The sequence below is a fragment of the Oncorhynchus masou genome, unplaced genomic scaffold (assembly GCF_036934945.1).
Source record: "Oncorhynchus masou masou isolate Uvic2021 unplaced genomic scaffold, UVic_Omas_1.1 unplaced_scaffold_900, whole genome shotgun sequence".
NCBI lineage: Eukaryota > Metazoa > Chordata > Actinopteri > Salmoniformes > Salmonidae > Oncorhynchus > Oncorhynchus masou.
The window spans coordinates 79,916-99,280 of NW_027015471.1; the positions used below are offsets into that span (position 1 = coordinate 79,916).

The following is a 19,365-nucleotide window of genomic DNA, read 5'->3' on the forward strand; positions in this document are numbered from 1 at the left end:
GGTTAAATTTTTAATTGAAATGCACTGCAGATATGAGTGAAATTGTGTAAAGTAACTCCATCACACTGTATAAAGCTATGATACATTTTTTGATATTTTTACTGAAAACAAGACAAAAATACCAAGTAATTTTTTGCAGTGTGACTCCATTAAATGTGTGTGTGTGTGTGTGTAGATTAAACATGAACGGGCCAAAACGGACATGGCAGCAGGTCAAAATCAAATACAAGAACATTCTGCAGAATTGGTATGGTCCCTGACTAATATTTAACAAAGCACAAGCATATATTGTACCCAGAAGGTGCCTGCTCACACATTGTCTGTACTGTTTTAGCAGTGAAAAAGAATACCCACAGACAAGGCACGGGTGGTGGGTCACCAAAGGCTGACCTTACCCCAGCAGAGGACATGGCCTTGGAGCTAAATAAAGGCAGGCCCGTCTTAGAGGGGATCCCTGGGGAAAGAGACGAGCATAGGTTCCTCCCAAGATGCCACCCGCTTCATTCAAGGTATGTCCTTCCATCTCTACATGGGATACAACCACATTCATATTGAATCAATTTGGACTGTCTGACTTTGGTTTACCTATTGCCTTGCAGTGTCTGGCAGCACTGTGTTCCTGTTAGAGCCACCAGCACAAGCACCAGACGATGCTGATCCAGTGAGTACTCCATCAAAGGCATACTGTAGGCCTGGCATGTCTTGTCTACTAGCTTCAATATGAATCCGATTTAAATGTGATAGGGTGAAGGCCCCAGTGCAGCAGCAACAGCACATGATGGAGACGATGATGATGAGGAGGAGACCATCTCTCTGGATTCCAGAAGGCATGAGGTATCATGTTAAGACTGTGAAAGTACTATTTACTCTACAATGGTGAGGAGTCCTCATCAAAATCAAAAAATCTAATTTATTTTACAGGACCCAGATGCTATACAGTGGGAAAACCAGCCTGGCAACATAGTGCGTATTAATAAAAGGACACCACATCCTGCCAAATTCCAGCTGCGCTAATTGTATTGTGTTCACAGAGCTCACAAGCTATCAGAAAGTTGTATGGCAACCACCTCCGGCGCCAAATAGAACTGGCAGACATAGACATTCAGTACAAGAAGAAAAAGATGGAAAATCTTGCACTGGAGTCTGAAATAAAAAAGAGGACAATTAGGAAACTGGACCTTGAAATAAAAAAACTTGAGAGGAGGTGAGATATGCCTTCAATGTACACTGTATGCTAACTGTAACACAAATGTATTAATCATTATTTTTCTTTCCTCCCCCAGCTCCAAGAAGATGACACAGCTCAAAATAAAAATTAGGTATATTCTCGTAAAGTCAAGTGAGCCATGACATATGAGCTCTTATTGTGAGCACACAGGACGGTGGCATCTTTCTAAGGTTTTATTTATTTTCCCAGCAATCAGTACAACCAAGTCATCGTTATAAGGCATCGCCCTCTTTTGCCCACCCCCAGCACCAGGTGTGGCCACTAGCCTATATGAAGGCCCAAAATTGTGTGTTCCTTTCTGCTCTGACAATGGCATGCCCATTCGTGCGAGATGTGGTGGATGAAGAAGCACTTGTGCTGAGGAGAGCCTTCAGGCGAGAAAGGGTCTTCAGGGACCGGTTGGACCCACTGGCCTTCCCTGATGACCATCTATATGAAAGATACCTGATGCCATCTGCAGAAAACCTGTATCTATGCAGACTACTGGGTCCCAGGATTAAGCACCGCACTGCACGGAGCCATGCACTGAGTGTGGAGCAAATGGTTTGTGTGGCCTTGCGCTTTTTTGCTAGTGGAGCCTTCCTGTACTCAGTGGGGGATGCAGAACAGCTGAACAAGGCCACAATTTGCCGCACAATAAGGAGTGTGTGTCTGGCTATCGAAGCATTAGCAGATGTCTTCATCTCCTTCCCTGGCCACAGAAGACTCTGTGACATCAAAGAGGAGTTCTATAGGATTGCAGGTAAGAGGATCTACAAATTACAGGACAACTGTTAACACATAGTAGGATACTCATTACTTTGTGTGACAGGTTTCCCCAATGTCATTGGTGCAGTGGACTGCACACACAAGGATAAAAGCCCCTCAGGTGCCCATGAGGCCGATTTTTGTGAATAGGAAATCCTTTCACAGCATTAATGTTCAGGTGAACATAACTTTTTGATATTGTCCATTGACGAACACTCTGCATTGCCAGTGATGTGCATTGATTGGTGTAATATTCCTCATCTTATGAGTTCAGATGGTCTGCAATGCTGACTGTGTGATCAGCAATGTTGTGGCAAAATGGCCTGGCTCAGTCCATGACTCCAGAATCTTTCGGGCCTCTGAAATCTATCAGTGCCTATCACAAGGTAAGCCACACAACCCCTATTTATAACCATCATGGCTGTGTCAAGAATATCACTGTGTTTATGAGGTAGTAATGATGAGATTTTGTGTTGACAGGTGAATTCTCTGGTGTGTTGCTGGGAGACAGGGGGTATGGCTGCCAGCCTTTTCTCCTGACACCTTTCACAGACCCCCAGGAAGCACAGCAGGCCTACAACCATGCCCATGCCAGGACCAGGGCCAGAGTTGAAATGACCTTTGGCCTCCTGAAGGCACGCTTTCACTGCCTTCACAAATTAAGGGTCAGCCCTGTTAGGGCATGTGATATTACTGTGGCTTGTGCGGTCCTCCACAATGTGGCCTGCCTGAGGAAGGAGAGGGCCCCCAGAGTGCCACCAGCCATGGACTGGGACAATCCGGCAATCTTCCCTGATGACGACAATGGTCGGCTGCTGAGGGACCAATATGTGTTGAATTATTTTAGTTAGTATGTGTGCTTTCAATTTTGGTTAAATATGTCCTGCGGTGGCAGAGGAATTTGGGTTTTTTGGGTTCGTTTTTGACGGAATTTGGCCTCTTATGATGTTTGTGCGGTATACTGTGTGTAATACAAGGCTGCAGGAGGCTACTGCATCCATTCATTTGTCTGTTCAGTTGATGTGTATGGATTTGTCCTGCATTTATTTTAGTGTGCAGACATGCAGGGTGTGTTATATACAGACCTTTGAATGTGTATGTATCATTTTGTATAATATGCTTGGATTCTGTGCTTTCCATCTTGTAGAGTCACTGTGACTTCAGTTTCGAAAGGAGCTGATGGTTTACCTGCTTTGTTTTGTCCTTATTCAATAAAGGAACATAATGTTACACATTGTGTTTTTATATTCATATGGAATGTGTATTTGTTTATATGACAGAGTACTAGGGCCACACTGAAGAAAAAGGATAAAGTCATACATTTATGAGGCTGGTTCTTTCTGCAGAAAAGCTACATATTGTTTTGATACTTATGACAATGTGATACTTAATATTCTGGCACATCAGCATGTCTTTGTTTATGAAACCATACTGAAGTACAATTTCACGAAATGCCCCACATCTGTCATTTTAACAACTGTCCTCCTTTAAAACAACTGGTTACAATATTATGACTTGTGTTTTTTTCCCCTCTGTGGCCCTAATATTCTATCATTTTATATATAGCCTTATAGTCTATGGGAAACTGTAAATTATCTAATGATAGCAACATCATCTAAAAATCATTTTTTATCCAAAATCATTGAAATTAATGATCACAAACGTTTAAATAATAACAGTGGGTCTAGTTATATGTGATAACAATGTATAGTGAGCAGTGAAATAACTATTGGTTTCCATTTGTGGTGACTGCTGACTGACATTAGGGATGAGATTAAATAGATCCTGGAATTTAGCCTGGTCTGGAGCAGGCTAGCTCCAGAGAATAAATCTCCATGGTAATTTATACCATAACATATCCTCCTGCCCCCTATCCATCTTTAGTGCAACCAGATTACGGATCAATTGAGCCAGGATCACCAAGATATCCTGGCTTAATCCCATATCCTAGTTTTGTGCAACAGGCCCCTGGTCTGTAACTCTGAACATTTACCAACAAACTATTTTGATATCTTTCAAGAATGTCAGAACCAATGCATAATGTACATATGAATGCTGAGCAAGCAATTCTACACAAGTTGTTATTGTCAGCAATGAAGAAGTGAGTCCTACTTTTGACCAGAGAAGAGGAACAGAAATTGAGGGAAGGGCTTTTCATGGTTGAGTTGTTATGTAATAGCTGTTTATATATAATGAGAGAACAGAACTCAGACATAGAAGACCAGAACATCAGAGACCAGAACATCAGAGAATATCTCAGACAATACAATCTTCAGCATCTCAACCATCTCTGAACCATGAAGACCCTGACTGCTCTACTCCTCCTGGGACTGCTCTGCTCCCTCCATACAACGTCTGCAGGTGTGTGTGTGTGTGTGTGTGTGTGTGTGTGTGTGTGTGTGTGTGTGTGTGTGTGTGTGTGTGTGTGTGTGTGTGTGTGTGTGTGTGTGTGTGTGTGTGTGTGTGTGTGTGTGTGTGTGTGTGTGTGTGTGTGTGTTGGGGAGTGGATGACTACCCATATTGTGTAATACGCTGGAGCTCTTTATGTTAACTGTAGTTTATGATCATTTGTTTGCAGGTGTCGTTAAGTTGGAAATGGCACCTGAATGCTGTATGAAATTCAGCGCGAGGATCCCTCTTCAACATGTAGTTTCTCTCAGAACAACCTCCAGTAGCTGCCCTCGCAAAGCACTGCTGTAAGTAAGCATAGTCTACTGTAAACTGTAAACATCTGGGCTAGCCTGGTCCCAGATCTGTTTGTGGCTTCACGTCAACTCAGTGTCATAACAAACACAACCAGGAGTGACAAGGAGTTGGTATGATAGCACAAACACACCTGGAACCAGGCTACATCCAGGCTTCACTGTACAAGACAAGATGGAGCCGTTCATATGACAGACTGGATGTTCTGAGAGACAATGTGTTGTGTATCTGTTGCAGTTTCACCACAAAGAAAGGGAAGACATTTTGTGTTGACCCTTCTGAAGCCTGGGTCCAGAGTCATGTGACCAAGATTGAGAGCAGAACCCAATGATGTCATTGAGATTATAGAGGAGGTTCAATGTAATGTACTAGGTTAATATCCTATCTGAGATTGGTATGGATTAGGTTCAATGTAATGTACTAGGTTAATATCCTATCTGAGATTATAGAGGAGGTTCAATGTAATGTACTAGGTTAATATCCTATCTGAGATTGGTATGGGTTAGGTTCAATGTAATGTACTAGGTTAATATCCTATCTGAGATTGGTATGGATTAGGTTCAATGTAATGTACTAGGTTAATATCCTATCTGAGATTATAGAGGAGGTTCAATGTAATGTACTAGGTTAATATCCTATCTGAGATTATAGAGGAGGTTCAATGTAATGTACTAGGTTAATATCCTATCTGAGATTGGTATGGATTAGGTTCAATGTAATGTACTAGGTTAATACCCTATCTGAGATTGGTATGGATTAGGTTCAATGTAATGTACTGGGTTAATACCCTATCTGAGATTGGTATGGATTAGGTTCAATGTAATGTACTAGGTTAATACCCTATCTGAGATTGGTATGGATTAGGTTCAATGTAATGTACTGGGTTAATACCCTATCTGAGATTATAGAGGAGGTTCAATGTTATGTACTAGGTCTAGGATAAACTAATTTTTATTTGTCAATAACTGTAAACACATTTGATATATCCTGTGAAGGAGTGGTTCATGTTATTCAATTAATGAATTTACAGATATTCATTTTTTGTAACTAGATATTTTATACTGATATAGATATTAATGGTTTGTAACTAGATATTTTATACTGATATAGATATTAATGGTTTGTAACTAGGTCTATTCTACTAACACAGATATTGTATTTTCTACGATACTTTCAACCGGTCTGTCGTTTTATTAATTAATAAATGACGGCTTCTGAAGAATTCTCTGATATTCATTTTAACATTCGATTTTAGTGCCTCTAAATGGGGTATGATAGAGGGTGCCAAGCGCACCGGTTGGAGTGCGTCAAGAGCTGCCACTGCTGGATTTTCCATGCTCAACAGTTTCCAGTGTGTATCATTAATGGTCCACCACCTAAAGGACATCCAGCCAACTTGACACAACTGTGGGAAGCATTGGAGTCGACATGTGGAGGCGTTGTGGTGCCTTCTTCACGACAAATAAATAAATATTGAAGTATTTTATTTTACATAATGGCGCTGCCAGTCCACCAGGTGGCGCCGCTCGAACATTCTTTGGGCAGAACTCTGTATGTTACCTCCTCTCTGTCCATCATGTTGCATTGGATCCACTTATTGCCTTGGTGTCTGTGTTGGAGATGGTCTGTTCATTCAGCACCGGATCTGAGGGACACAGAACATGGTAGTCAGGAGACCACCTCATTCCAATTCACTCTTCATCAGTACAGGTCAAAGGTTAAAGGGACGGTGAGAGATTCACTCTTCATCAGTACAGGTCAAAGTTTAAAGGGATGGTGAGAGATTCACTCTTCATCAGTACAGGTCAAAGTTTAAAGGGACGGTGAGAGATTCACTCTTCATCAGTACAGGTCAAAGTTTAAAGGGATGGTGAGAGATTCACTCTTCATCAGTACAGGTCAAAGTTTAAAGGGATTGTGATAGATTCACTCTTCATCAGTACAGGTCAAAGTTTAAAGGGATTGTGAGAGATTCACTCTTCATCAGTACAGGTCAAAGTTTAAAGGGATTGTGAGAGATTCACTCTTCATCAGTACAGGTCAAGGTTTAAAGGGATGGTGAGAGATTCACTCTTCATCAGTACAGGTCAAGGTTTAAAGGGATTGTGAGAGATTCACTCTTCATCAGTACAGGTCAAAGTTTAAAGGGATTGTGAGAGATTCACTCTTCATCAGTACAGGTCAAAGTTTAAAGGGATTGTGAGAGATTCACTCTTCATCAGTACAGGTCAAGGTTTAAAGGGATTGTGAGAGATTCACTCTTCATCAGTACAGGTCAAAGTTTAAAGGGATTGTGAGAGATTCACTCTTCATCAGTACAGGTCAAAGTTTAAAGGGATGGTGAGAGATTCACTCTTCATCAGTACAGGTCAAAGTTTAAAGGGATTGTGAGAGATTCACTCTTCATCAGTACAGGTCAAAGTTTAAAGGGATGGTGAGAGATTCACTCTTCATCAGTACAGGTCAAAGTTTAAAGGGATGGTGAGACATTCACTCTTCATCAGTACAGGTCAAAGTTTAAAGGGATGGTGAGAGATTCACTCTTCATCAGTACAGGTCAAAGTTTAAAGGGATGGTGAGAGATTTCTGCAATAAAGTTCTCTGTTACAGTCAGATGAAAAAATGCTTAAAGGGATACTTCTGTATTTTTGCAATGATGTCCTTTATCTACTGCAGGCATGCTAGCAAATACCCATAGACTTCCAGTCATTGTGCTAACGCTAGTCAGCATTGGCTCGTGAAACTTCCTCTAACTTCCTTCATACTGGACACAGAAACAAGTTCAACTGACTATGGAGAAGTACAGTGTCTTGCAAAGGTATTCATCCCCTGTCACGCCTTGGTCTTAGTATTGCGTGTTTTAGTTTATTAGTTAGTCAGACCAGGGTGTGACATGGGGTTATTATGTATTGTATTTCCGTATTGGGGTTTGTAGTGTTTGGGTTGGTAGTTGATTAGGGGTGTGTGTGTGTGTTAATTAGGTTGGCTGCCTGAGGCGGTTCTCAATCAGAGTCAGGTGCTTCTCGTTGTCGCTGATTGGGAACCGTATTTAGGTAGCCTGTTTTTCGCCTTGTATTTCATGGGTGATTGTTCCTGTCTCTGTGTAGGTTGCACCAGTCAGGCTGTATTAGGTTTCGTTCTGTTTGTTGTTTTTTGTATTTATAGTTATTCGTGTATAGTTCGTTCGTTTTGTCTTCACATAATAAACATGAGTAACTTACACGCTGCATTCGGTCCGACTCTCCTTCAACAACAAAAGAACGACGTTACAGAATCACCCACCAAACACGGACCGAGCAGCGTGTCAACTGGCAGGAGCAGCGCAAAGAAGAGCCGCGCAAAGAGGAGCCTCGTTTTAAGGATTTCTGGACATGGGAGGAAATCCTGGACGGAAGAGGACCCTGGGCTAAACCAGAAGAGTGTAGCCGCCCTAAAGCGCAGCAGGCGAAGAGTAAACAGGAGCAGCGTGTCTACAGGCAGGAGCAGCGCAAACAGGAGCTACGAGAAACAACAGAAGCAGCTTCAGTGGGAGAGGCTACACCATTTGGAGAATTAGACATGGGAGGAGGAACTGGACGGAAAAGGACCCTGGGCTCAGCCTGGTGAATATCGCCTCCCCAAGGAGGAATTAGAAGTGGCTAAAGCGGAGAGGCGCAAATATGAGGAGGCAGCACGGCGATGTGGATGGAAGCCCGAAAAGCAGCCCCAAAAATGTTTTTGGGGGGCTATCAGGGGGAGTGGCTGAGTCAGGAGACAGACCTGAGTCAACTCTCCCTGTTTATTGTGAAGAGCCAAGGAGGAGGTCAGAACCAGTGTTGGAGGTGAGCGAAGCAGAGACTGTGAAGGAGTTAATGGGAAAATTGGAGGAGAGTTTAATGAGGGAGTTGCTAGTTTGGTGCTTTAGATATAATATTCGGCCGACGGAGCGTGTCGGGGATTTGATGGCACCTGGGTCAGCACTCCATACTAGTCCTGAGGTGCGTGTTAGTCAGCTGGTGGAAAGTGTGCCAGCCTCACGCACTAGGCCTCCTGTGTACCTACCTAGCCTTGCACGTCCTGTGCCAGTCCTGCATTCAGGCTCTCCAGTACACCTTCACGGTCCAGTCCATCCTGTGCCACCTTCACACACCAGTCCTCAGGTAGTAGCTCCTCACACCAGGCTTCCTGTGCCTGTCCTTTATCTAGAACCACCTCCACACCCCAGCCCTCCAGTAGCAGCTCCCCGCACTAGGCTTCCTGTGCGTGTCCTCGGCCCAATACCACCAGTGCCAGCACCACGCATCAGGCCTACAGTGCGCCTCGCCTGTTCAGCGCAGCCAGCGCTTTCTCCCTCTCCTGCGCTGTCGGAGTCTCCCGTCTGTTCAGCGGTTCTAGAGCCTTCCTCCTCTACAGCGCTGCCGGAGCCTCCTGTTTGTATAGAGCAGCCTGAGCTGCCAGTCTACATTGAGCAGCCAGAGCTGTCAGTTTGTATAGAGCAGCCTGAGCTGTCAGTCTACATTGAGCAGCCAGAGCTGTCAGTTTGCATAGAGCAGCCTGAGCTGCCAGTCTACCTTGAGCAGCCAGAGCTGTCAGTTTGCATAGATCAGCCTGAGCTGCTAGTCTGCATGGAGCAGCTAGTCTGCATGGAGCAGCCAGAGCTGCCAGTCTGCAAAGAGCTGCCAGTCTGCATGGAGTTGCCAGTCTGCATAGAGCTGCCAGTCTCCATGAAGCCGCCAGAGCTGTCAGTCAGTATGGAGCAGCCAGAGCCGCCAGTCAGCATGAAGCAGCCAGATCTTCCAGTCAGCCAGACTCTTCCAGATCTGCCAGTCGACCAGACTCTTCCAGATCTGCCAGTCAGCCAGACTCTTTCAGTCAGCCAGACTCTTCCAGTCAGCCAGACTCTTCCAGATCTGCCAGTCAGCCAGACTCTTCCAGTCAGCCAGACTCTTCCAGATCTGCCAGTCAGCCAGACTCTTCCAGATCTGCCAGTCAGCCAGACTCTTCCAGATCTGCCAGTCAGCCAGACTCTTCCAGATCTGCCAGTCAGCCAGACTCTTCCAGATCTGCCAGTCAGCCAGACTCTTCCAGATCTGCCAGTCAGCCAGACTCTTCCAGATCTGCCAGTCAGCCAGACTCTTCCAGATCTGCCAGTCAGCCAGACTCTTCCAGATCTGCCAGTCAGCCAGACTCTTCCAGATCTGCCAGTCAACCAGACTCTTCCAGATCTGCCAGTCAACCAGACTCTTCCAGATCTGCCAGTTAGCCAGACTCTTCCAGATCTGCCAGTCAACCAGACTCTTCCAGATCTGCCAGTCAACCAGACTCTTCCAGATCTGCCAGTCAACCAGACTCTTCCAGATCTGCCAGTCAACCAGACCCTTCCAGATCTGCCAGTCAACCAGACTATTCCAGATCCGCCAGTCAGCCAGGATCCGCCAGTCAGCCAGGATCCGCCAGTCAGCCAGGATCCGCCAGTCAGCCAGGATCCGCCAGTCAGCCAGGATCCGCCAGTCAGCCAGGATCTGCCAGATCCGCCAGTCAGCCAGGATCCGCCAGTCAGCCAGGATCCGCCAGTCAGCCAGGATCCGCCAGTCAGCCTGGATCTGCCGGATTCAACTTCCTGGCTGGGCTTTTTCTCAGTGCCGGGCTGCCTCTCAGTCCCGAGCTGCCCCTCAGTCCCGAGCTGCCCCTCAGTCCCGAGCTGCCCCTCAGTCCCGAGCTGCCCCTCAGTCCCGAGCTGCCCCTCTGTCCCGAGCTGCCCCTCTGTCCCGAGCTGCCCCTCAGTCCCGAGCTGCCCCTCAGTCCCGAGCTGCCTCAGTCCCGAGCTGCCCCTCAGTCACGAGCTGCTCCTTTGTTATGTAGGGTTCTGGGTGAGGACTATTCGGCCATGGTCGGCGGTTAGGGTGGATTATCCATGGACGCTAAGGGGAGGAACATTGACATTTAGGAAGTGGGGTCCACGTCCGGAGCCGGAACCGCCACCATGGACAGGCCCACCCGGACCCTCCCTATGGTTTTGAGGTGCGTTCGGGAGTCGCAACTTAGGGGGGGGGGGGTTCTGTCACGCCTTGGTCTTAGTATTGTGTGTTTTAGTTTATTAGTTAGTCAGACCAGGGTGTGACATGGGGTTATTATGTATTGTATTTCCGTATTGGGGTTTGTAGTGTTTGGGTTGGTAGTTGATTAGGGGTGTGTGTTAATTAGGTTGGCTGCCTGAGGCGGTTCTCAATCAGAGTCAGGTGCTTCTCGTTGTCGCTGATTGGGAACCGTATTTAGGTAGCCTGTTTTTCGCCTTGTATTTCGTGGGTGATTGTTCCTGTCTCTGTGTAGGTTGCACCAGTCAGGCTGTATTAGGTTTCGTTCTGTTTTTTTGTTGTTTGTATTTATAGTTATTCGTGTATAGTTCGTTCGTTTTGTCTTCACATAATAAACATGAGTAACTTACACGCTGCATTTCGGTCCGACTCTCCTTCAACAACAAAAGAACGCTGTTACATCCCCCTTGGCGTTTTTCCTATTTTGTTGCATTACAACATGTCATTTAAATAGATTTTAATTTGGATTTCATGTAATGGACGAACACAAAATAGTCCAAATTGGTTTAATAAAATTTAAAAATAACTTGTTTCAAGATTTTCCAAGAAATTAAAAACAGGAATCTGGTAGGTTCATTTATATTCACCCCGTTGCTATTTATCACCTAAATAAGATCTGATGACACCAATTACCTTCAGAAGTCACATAATTAGTCAAATAAAGTCCAACAAAGCCCTTTGAAATTAATTTAATTCAGAGAGAGCGAGAGGGAGAGAGAAAGAGAGAGGGAGAGGGTGAGAGAGAGAGAGAGAGAGACACAGAGAGACAGAGAGAGAGAGACATAGAGAGACAGAGAGAGGAGAGAGGGAGGGAGAGGGAGAGGGAAAAGAGAGAGAAAGAGAGAGAGAGAGAAGGAGGGAGAGAGAGAGAGGGTGGTGAGACAGAGAGAGAGAGAGGGGTTTTAGGCTGGGTTTCTGTACATCACTTTGAGATATCAGCTGATGTACGAAGGGCTATATAAATAAATTTGATTTGAATTGACATAGAGAGACAGAGAGGGAGATGGAGAGGAGAGAGAGAGGGAGGGAGAGGGAGAGGGGAAAGAGAGAGAGAGGGAGAGGGAAAAGAGAGAGAGAGGGAGAGGGAGAGAGAGAGAGAGAGGGTGAGGGAGGGAGAGGGAGAGAGGGAGAGAGAGAGAGAGAGAGAGAGAGAGACAGATAAATTGTATCATTACAATGCCTTAAAGTTACTCAGAAAACATGTTACATTGTATCAGAAAGTCAACCAAGTTGTTACTATCGTAAATATGTTTTTTTTTACCAGAGAAATAGTGATGTTTCTCACAGGTCAGATGCAATCATTTAAAGACTTCATACTGGCAGTGTTCAAGATAAAACTATTATGACATCACACAACAGAACACTACAACTGGAACGACACTCTCAGAAACGGTTGCACACAAAGAAATGTTCAAACCACCTTTTAAAATACCCTGTTTCTTAATGAACATGTTTGTTATTTTGCGTGCCAGTTCAGTTACTGTCAGTCCCTCCCTGTTTCCACCAGTAACTCTGTGCAGAACTGTGAACTCTGGCTTCAAGTTATTACAAACATTTTGAGAATGACAATGAGAGAAGAGCGCTGCAATGTTTGTTCTTAGAAAAGCTGCAGTCATTTGCATCATACAAAGTTCTGGTGACAGAATGGGGAAGTGAGAGTTAATTAAAAAGAGACGTCTCTCTTTACTTGAATCTTTCTGGTCTGAACTGAAACAGGATACTTGGTTCAGTGTGTGTCAGCTAAATATGCATCTTCTACTGAACACTAATACATTGTATAGATAGAGAGACATGGGTCAGTCAGTACAATTATATAGACAGATGGGTCAGTCAGTATGATTGTATAACAGATGGGTCAGTCAGTATGATTGTATAACAGATGGGTCAGTCAGTATGATTGTATAACAGATGGGTCAGTCAGTATGATTGTATAACAGATGGGTCAGTCAGTATGATTGTATAACAGATGGGTCAGTCAGTATGATTGTATAACAGATGGGTCAGTCAGTATGATTGTATAACAGATGGGTCAGTCAGTATGATTGTATAACAGATGGGTCAGTCTGTATGATTGTATAACAGATGGGTCAGTCAGTATGATTGTATAACAGATGGGTCAGTCAGTATGATTGTATAACAGATGGGTCAGTCAGTATGATTGTATAACAGATGGGTCAGTCAGTATGATTGTATAACAGATGGGTCAGTCAGTATGATTGTAGAGCCAGATGGGTCAGTCAGTATGATTGTATAACAGATGGGTCAGTCAGTATGATTGTAGAGACAGATGGGTCAGTCTGTATGATTGTAGAGACAGAAGGGTCAGTCAGTCAGTATGATTGTAGAGACAGAAGGGTCAGTCAGTATGATTGTAGAGACAGATGGGTCAGTCAGTATGATTGTAGAGACAGATGGGTCAGTCAGTATGATTGTAGAGACAGATGGGTCAGTCTGTATGATTGTATAACAGATGGGTCAGTCAGTATGATTGTATAACAGATGGGTCAGTCAGTATGATTGTATAACAGATGGGTCAGTCAGTATGATTGTATAACAGATGGGTCAGTCAGTATGATTGTATAACAGATGGGTCAGTCAGTATGATTGTATAACAGATGGGTCAGTCAGTATGATTGTATAACAGATGGGTCAGTCAGTATGATTGCATAACAGATGGGTCAGTCAGTATGATTGTATAACAGATGGGTCAGTCTGTATGATTGTATAACAGATGGGTCAGTCAGTATGATTGTATATCAGGCCTACAGGAAGTCTTCTGTCATTTTGAATACAGAACATAATGGAATCATTTTTCTAGAATTTCTTGAAATTATTCTTTACAGTAAAAGGCTGTTTCTGCTGAGTGTGAGTAGAGATAGAGTAGAGAGATAGAGTCTACAGTAGTCTAATGAAGTTGGTGTGAGTGTGGGGAGAGATACAGAGTCTACAGTAGTCTAATGAAGTTGGTGTGAGTGTGGGGAGAGATACAGAGTCTACAGTAGTCTGTAGTCTACACATCCTAAAATCTGCAATTAAAAGTTGAAAGACACATAGTTGATTTCAATAATTACTTACAAACTAGTTGGTTATGATGTAGAGAACTTAATTTAATCTGAACAGTTGTTGTATTTGATGTAATGTATCATATAGTATATCGTCCACTTTAATATCCTTCCTTTGATATGCAAATCTCCAGTAAATGTATTCTGAGTATTTCAGAAAATAGCAGCGCTGCTGAACATCCTGGAGGAAACAGAGTTACAGAGAATTGAGGAAGAGGAACCTGAAGGGCAGCATGTTGGTTCTTAGAAAGATATTCAGAGTGAATGAAGGAATAGAGGGGGAGATTCCCCGTCAATTGGCAATGGGTCTGATGGACCAGCTCTCTGTATAAAAGACAGATCAGATCAGACCTCAGACATAGAACCAGAGCATCAGCTAGACTTCTGACACAGAACCAGACCAGAGCATCAGAGACCAGAGCATCAGAGACCAGAACATCAGAGACCAGAACATCAGAGACCAGAACATCAGAGACCAGAGCATCAGAGACCAGAGCATCAGAGACCAGAACATCAGAGACCAGAACATCAGAGACCAGAACATCAGAGACCAGAGCATCAGAGACCAGAGCATCAGAGACCAGAACATCAGAGACCAGAACATCAGAGACCAGAGCATCAGAGACCAGAGCATCAGAGACCAGCACATCATAGACCAGAACATCAGAGAACATCTCAGACAATACAATCTTCAGCATCTCAACCATCTCTGAACCATGAAGACCCTGACTGCTCTACTCCTCCTGGGACTGCTCTGCTCCCTCCATACGACGTCTGCAGGTGTGTGTGTGTGTGTGTGTGTGTGTGTGTGTGTGTGTGTGTGTGTGTGTGTGTGTGTGTGTGTGTGTGTGTGTGTGTGTGTGTGTGTGTGTGTGTGTGGCAATACTGTTTAATACGCTGTTGGAGACACACCTGGAGATCTTTATGTTAACTGTGGTTTGTTTACAGGTGTCATCGCGTTGGAAATGGCACCTGAATGCTGTATGACATTCAGCGCGAGGATCCCTCTTCAACATGTAGTTTCTCTCAGAACAACCTCCAGTAGCTGCCCTCGCAAAGCACTGATGTAAGTAAGCATAGTCTACTGTAAACTGTAAACATCTGGGCTAGCCTGGTCCCAGATCTGTTTGTGGCTTCACGTCAACTCCTTGTCATAACAAACACAACCAGGAGTGACAAGGAGTTGGTATGATAGCACAAACACACCTGGAACCAGGCTACATCCAGGCTACACTGTACAAGACAAGATGGAGCCGTTCATATCACAGATTGGATGTTCTGAGAGACAATTTGTTGTGTATCTGTTGCAGTTTCACCACAAAGAAAGGGAAGACATTTTGTGTTGACCCTTCTGAAGCCTGGGTCCAGAGTCATGTGACCAAGATTGAGAGCAGATCGACTACTGCCAAGACGACGATGATGTCATCAACCACCATCACCCCCTAACACCTCAACCCTTGTTGGTGCACTTTAAAGGGAATAGGTTGCCATTAGTGACGCAAACCTTGTCATGCATGTCTGTACCCTCTCTGAGATTGGTATGGATTAGGTTCAGTGTAATGTACTAGGTTATTATCCTATCTGAGATTGGTATGGATTAGGTTCAGTGTAATGTACTAGGTTTAGGATATACTAATTGTTTATTTTTCTATAACTGTAAACATATTTGACATGTAACTATTCAGTAACCTATTTTATATTTTATAAAGCCGTTGAAAACTTCAAACATCCTGTGAAAGAGTGGTTCATATGATTCAATTAATGTATAAATGGATATATATGGGTTGTAATTAGGTCTATTCTACTGGTATATATATTAATGGGTTGTAACTAGGTCTATTCTACTGGTATATATATTAATGGGTTGTAACTAGGTCTATTCTACTGGTATATATATTAATGGGTTGTAACTAGGTCTATTCTACTGGTATAGATATTAATGGGTTGTAATTAGGTCTATTCTACTGATATAGATATATATGGGTTGTAATTAGGTCTATTCTACTGGTATATATATTAATGGGTTGTAATTAGGTCTATTCTACTGGTATATATATTAATGGGTTGTAATTAGGTCTATTCTACTGATATAGATATATATGGGTTGTAATTAGGTCTATTCTACTGGTATATATATTAATGGGTTGTAATTAGGTCTATTCTACTGGTATATATATTAATGGGTTGTAACTAGGTCTATTCTACTGGTATATATATTAATGGGTTGTAATTAGGTCTATTCTACTGGTATATATATTAATGGGTTGTAATTAGGTCTATTCTACTGGTATATATATTAATGGGTTGTAACTAGGTCTATTCTACTGGTATATATATTAATGGGTTGTAACTAGGTCTATTCTACTGGTATATATATTAATGGGTTGTAATTAGGTCTATTCTACTGGTATATATATTAATGGGTTGTAACTAGGTCTATTCTACTGGTATATATATATTAATGGGTTGTAACTAGGTCTATTCTACTGGTATATATATATTAATGGGTTGTAACTAGGTCTATTCTACTGGTATAGATATAAATGGGTTGTAACTAGGTCTATTCTACTGGTATATATATTAATGGGTTGTAATTAGGTCTATTCTACTGGTATATATATATTAATGGGTTGTAACTAGGTCTATTCTACTGGTATAGATATAAATGGGTTGTAACTAGGTCTATTCTACTGGTATATATATTAATGGGTTGTAACTAGGTCTATTCTACTGGTATATATATTAATGGGTTGTAACTAGGTCTATTCTACTGGTATATATATTAATGGGTTGTAATTAGGTCTATTCTACTGGTATATATATTAATGGGTTGTAATTAGGTCTATTCTACTGGTATATATATTAATGGGTTGTAACTAGGTCTATTCTACTGGTATATATATTAATGGGTTGTAATTAGGTCTATTCTACTGGTATATATATTAATGGGTTGTAACTAGGTCTATTCTACTGGTATATATATTAATGGGTTGTAATTAGGTCTATTCTACTGGTATATATATTAATGGGTTGTAATTAGGTCTATTCTACTGGTATATATATTAATGGGTTGTAACTAGGTCTATTCTACTGGTATATATATTAATGGGTTGTAATTAGGTCTATTCTACTGGTATATATATTAATGGGTTGTAACTAGGTCTATTCTACTGGTATATATATTAATGGGTTGTAACTAGGTCTATTCTACTGGTATATATATTAATGGGTTGTAACTAGGTCTATTCTACTGATATAGATATTAATGGGTTGTAACTAGGTCTATTCTACTGATATAGATATTAAAGGTTTGTAACTAGGTCTATTCTACTGATATATATATTAATGGGTTGTATAACTAGGTCTATTCTACTGATATAGATATTAATGGGTTGTAACTAGGTCTATTCTACTGATATAGATATTAATGGGTTGTAACTAGGTCTATTCTACTGATATAGATATTAATGAGTGGTAACTAGGTCTATTCTACTATACTGATATAGATATTAATGGGTTGTAACTAGGTCTATTCTACTGTACTGATATAGATATTAATGGGTTGTAACTAGGTCTATTCTACTGATATAGATATTAATGGGTTGTAACTAGGTCTATTCTACTGTACTGATATAGATATTAATGGGTTGTAACTAGGTCTATTCTACTGTACTGATGTATATATTAATGGGTTGTAATTTGGTCTATTCTACTTATATAGATATTGATGGGTTGTAACTAGGTCTATTCTACTGATATAGATATATATTAATAGGTTGTGTACATGTTCTCAATCTGCAGCTGTTTAAATAAATCAAGTACTCTGAAGAATTCTCTGATATTCATTTCAGCATTCTTAATGTGTTGAGAATATACACTGAGTTCCCCAAAAATGAGGAACACCTATGTGATATTGAGTCTCCTTTTGTCCCTCAGAACAGCCTCAGTTAGTCAAGGCATGGACTCCACGAGGCATGGACTCCACGAGGCATGGACTCCACGAGGCATGGACTCCACGAGGCATGGACTCCACGAGGCATGGACTCCACGAGGCATGGACTCCACGAGGCATGGACTCCACAAGGCATGGACTCCACAAGGCATGGACTCCACAAGGCATGGACTCCACAGAGTCTCATGTGTTCCACAGTGATGCTTGACTGTTGTGTCAAGTTTTTATTTTGTTTATTTAACTTGGCAGTGAAGAACAAATTCTTATTTACAATGACAGCCTACCGGGGAACAGTGGGTTAACTGCCTTGTTCAGGGACAGAACGACAGATTGTTACCTTGTCAGCTCGGGGATTCGATCCAGCAACCTTTTGGTTACTAGTCCAACGCTCTAACCATTAGGCTACCTGCCACCCCTAAGTTGGCTGGATGTCCTTTGGGTGGTGGACAATTGTTGAGACATACGGAAAACTGTTGACCGTGAAATGTTCCTAATGTTTTGTACACTCAGTGTATGACTACCTCTGTCATACACCATTTCAAATCCCTCACATCGATCGCATCACAACTGACTGATGCCATCTACTGGAGCAAAACGGAACTAACTTCCAAGACATTTCATTTTTTTATTATGAACTGGTATAATGCTGTAATAACAGTGTGTTACTTTATGAACTGGTATAATGCTGTAATAACAGTGTGTTACTTTATGAACTGGTATAATGCTGTAATAACAGTGTGTTACTTTATGAACTGGTATAATGCTGTAATAACAGTGTGTTACTTTATGAACTGGTATAATGCTGTAGTAACAGTCTGTTACTTTATGAACTGGTATAATGCTGTAATAACAGTGTGTTACTTTATGAACTGGTATAATGCTGTAATAACAGTCTGTTACTTTATGAACTGGTATAATGCTGTAATAACAGTCTGTTACTTTATGAACTGGTATAATGCTGTAGTAACAGTCTGTTACTTTATGAACTGGTATAATGCTGTAGTAACAGTCTGTGTGTTACTTTATGAACTGGTATAATGCTGTAATAACAGTCTGTTACTTTATGAACTGGTATACTGCTGTAATAACAGTCTGTTACTTTATGAACTGGTATAATGCTGTAATAACAGTGTTACTTTATGAACTGGTATAATGCTGTAATAACAGTCTGTTACTTTATGAACTGGTATAATGCTGTAGTAACAGTCTGTGTGTTACTTTATGAACTGGTATAATGCTGTAATAACAGTCTGTTACTTTATGAACTGGTATACTGCTGTAATAACAGTCTGTTACTTTATGAACTGGTATAATGCTGTAATAACAGTGTTACTTTATGAACTGGTATAATGCTGTAATAACAGTCTGTTACTTTATGAACTGGTATACTGCTGTAATAACAGTCTGTTACTTTATGAACTGGTATAATGCTGTAATAACAGTCTGTTACTTTATGAACTGGTATAATGCTGTAATAACAGTCTGTTACTTTATGAACTGGTATAATGCTGTAATAACAGTCTGTTACTTTATGAACTGGTATAATGCTGTAATAACAGTGTGTTACTTTATGAACTGGTATAATGCTGTAATAACAGT

General features: G+C 42.0%; 1 protein-coding gene and 1 long non-coding RNA gene across 2 annotated transcripts; both read left to right on the forward strand.

The window, feature by feature from the left end:
- Nucleotides 1-2,090: 2,090 nt before the first annotated feature.
- On the forward strand, nt 2,091-2,856 carry LOC135538071 (uncharacterized). Its single transcript, XR_010455318.1, has 3 exons — nt 2,091-2,153; nt 2,250-2,361; nt 2,456-2,856. It is a non-coding gene; the product is annotated as an uncharacterized LOC135538071 (long non-coding RNA).
- Nucleotides 2,857-4,173: 1,317 nt separating this feature from the next.
- LOC135538073 (C-C motif chemokine 13-like) lies at nt 4,174-5,900 on the forward strand. Its single transcript, XM_064964062.1, has 3 exons — nt 4,174-4,336; nt 4,554-4,671; nt 4,916-5,900. The coding sequence occupies exons 1-3, from the start codon at nt 4,273-4,275 to the stop codon at nt 5,007-5,009; spliced, it is 276 nt and encodes a 91-aa protein (XP_064820134.1). The 5' UTR covers nt 4,174-4,272; the 3' UTR covers nt 5,010-5,900.
- Nucleotides 5,901-19,365: the final 13,465 nt, after the last annotated feature.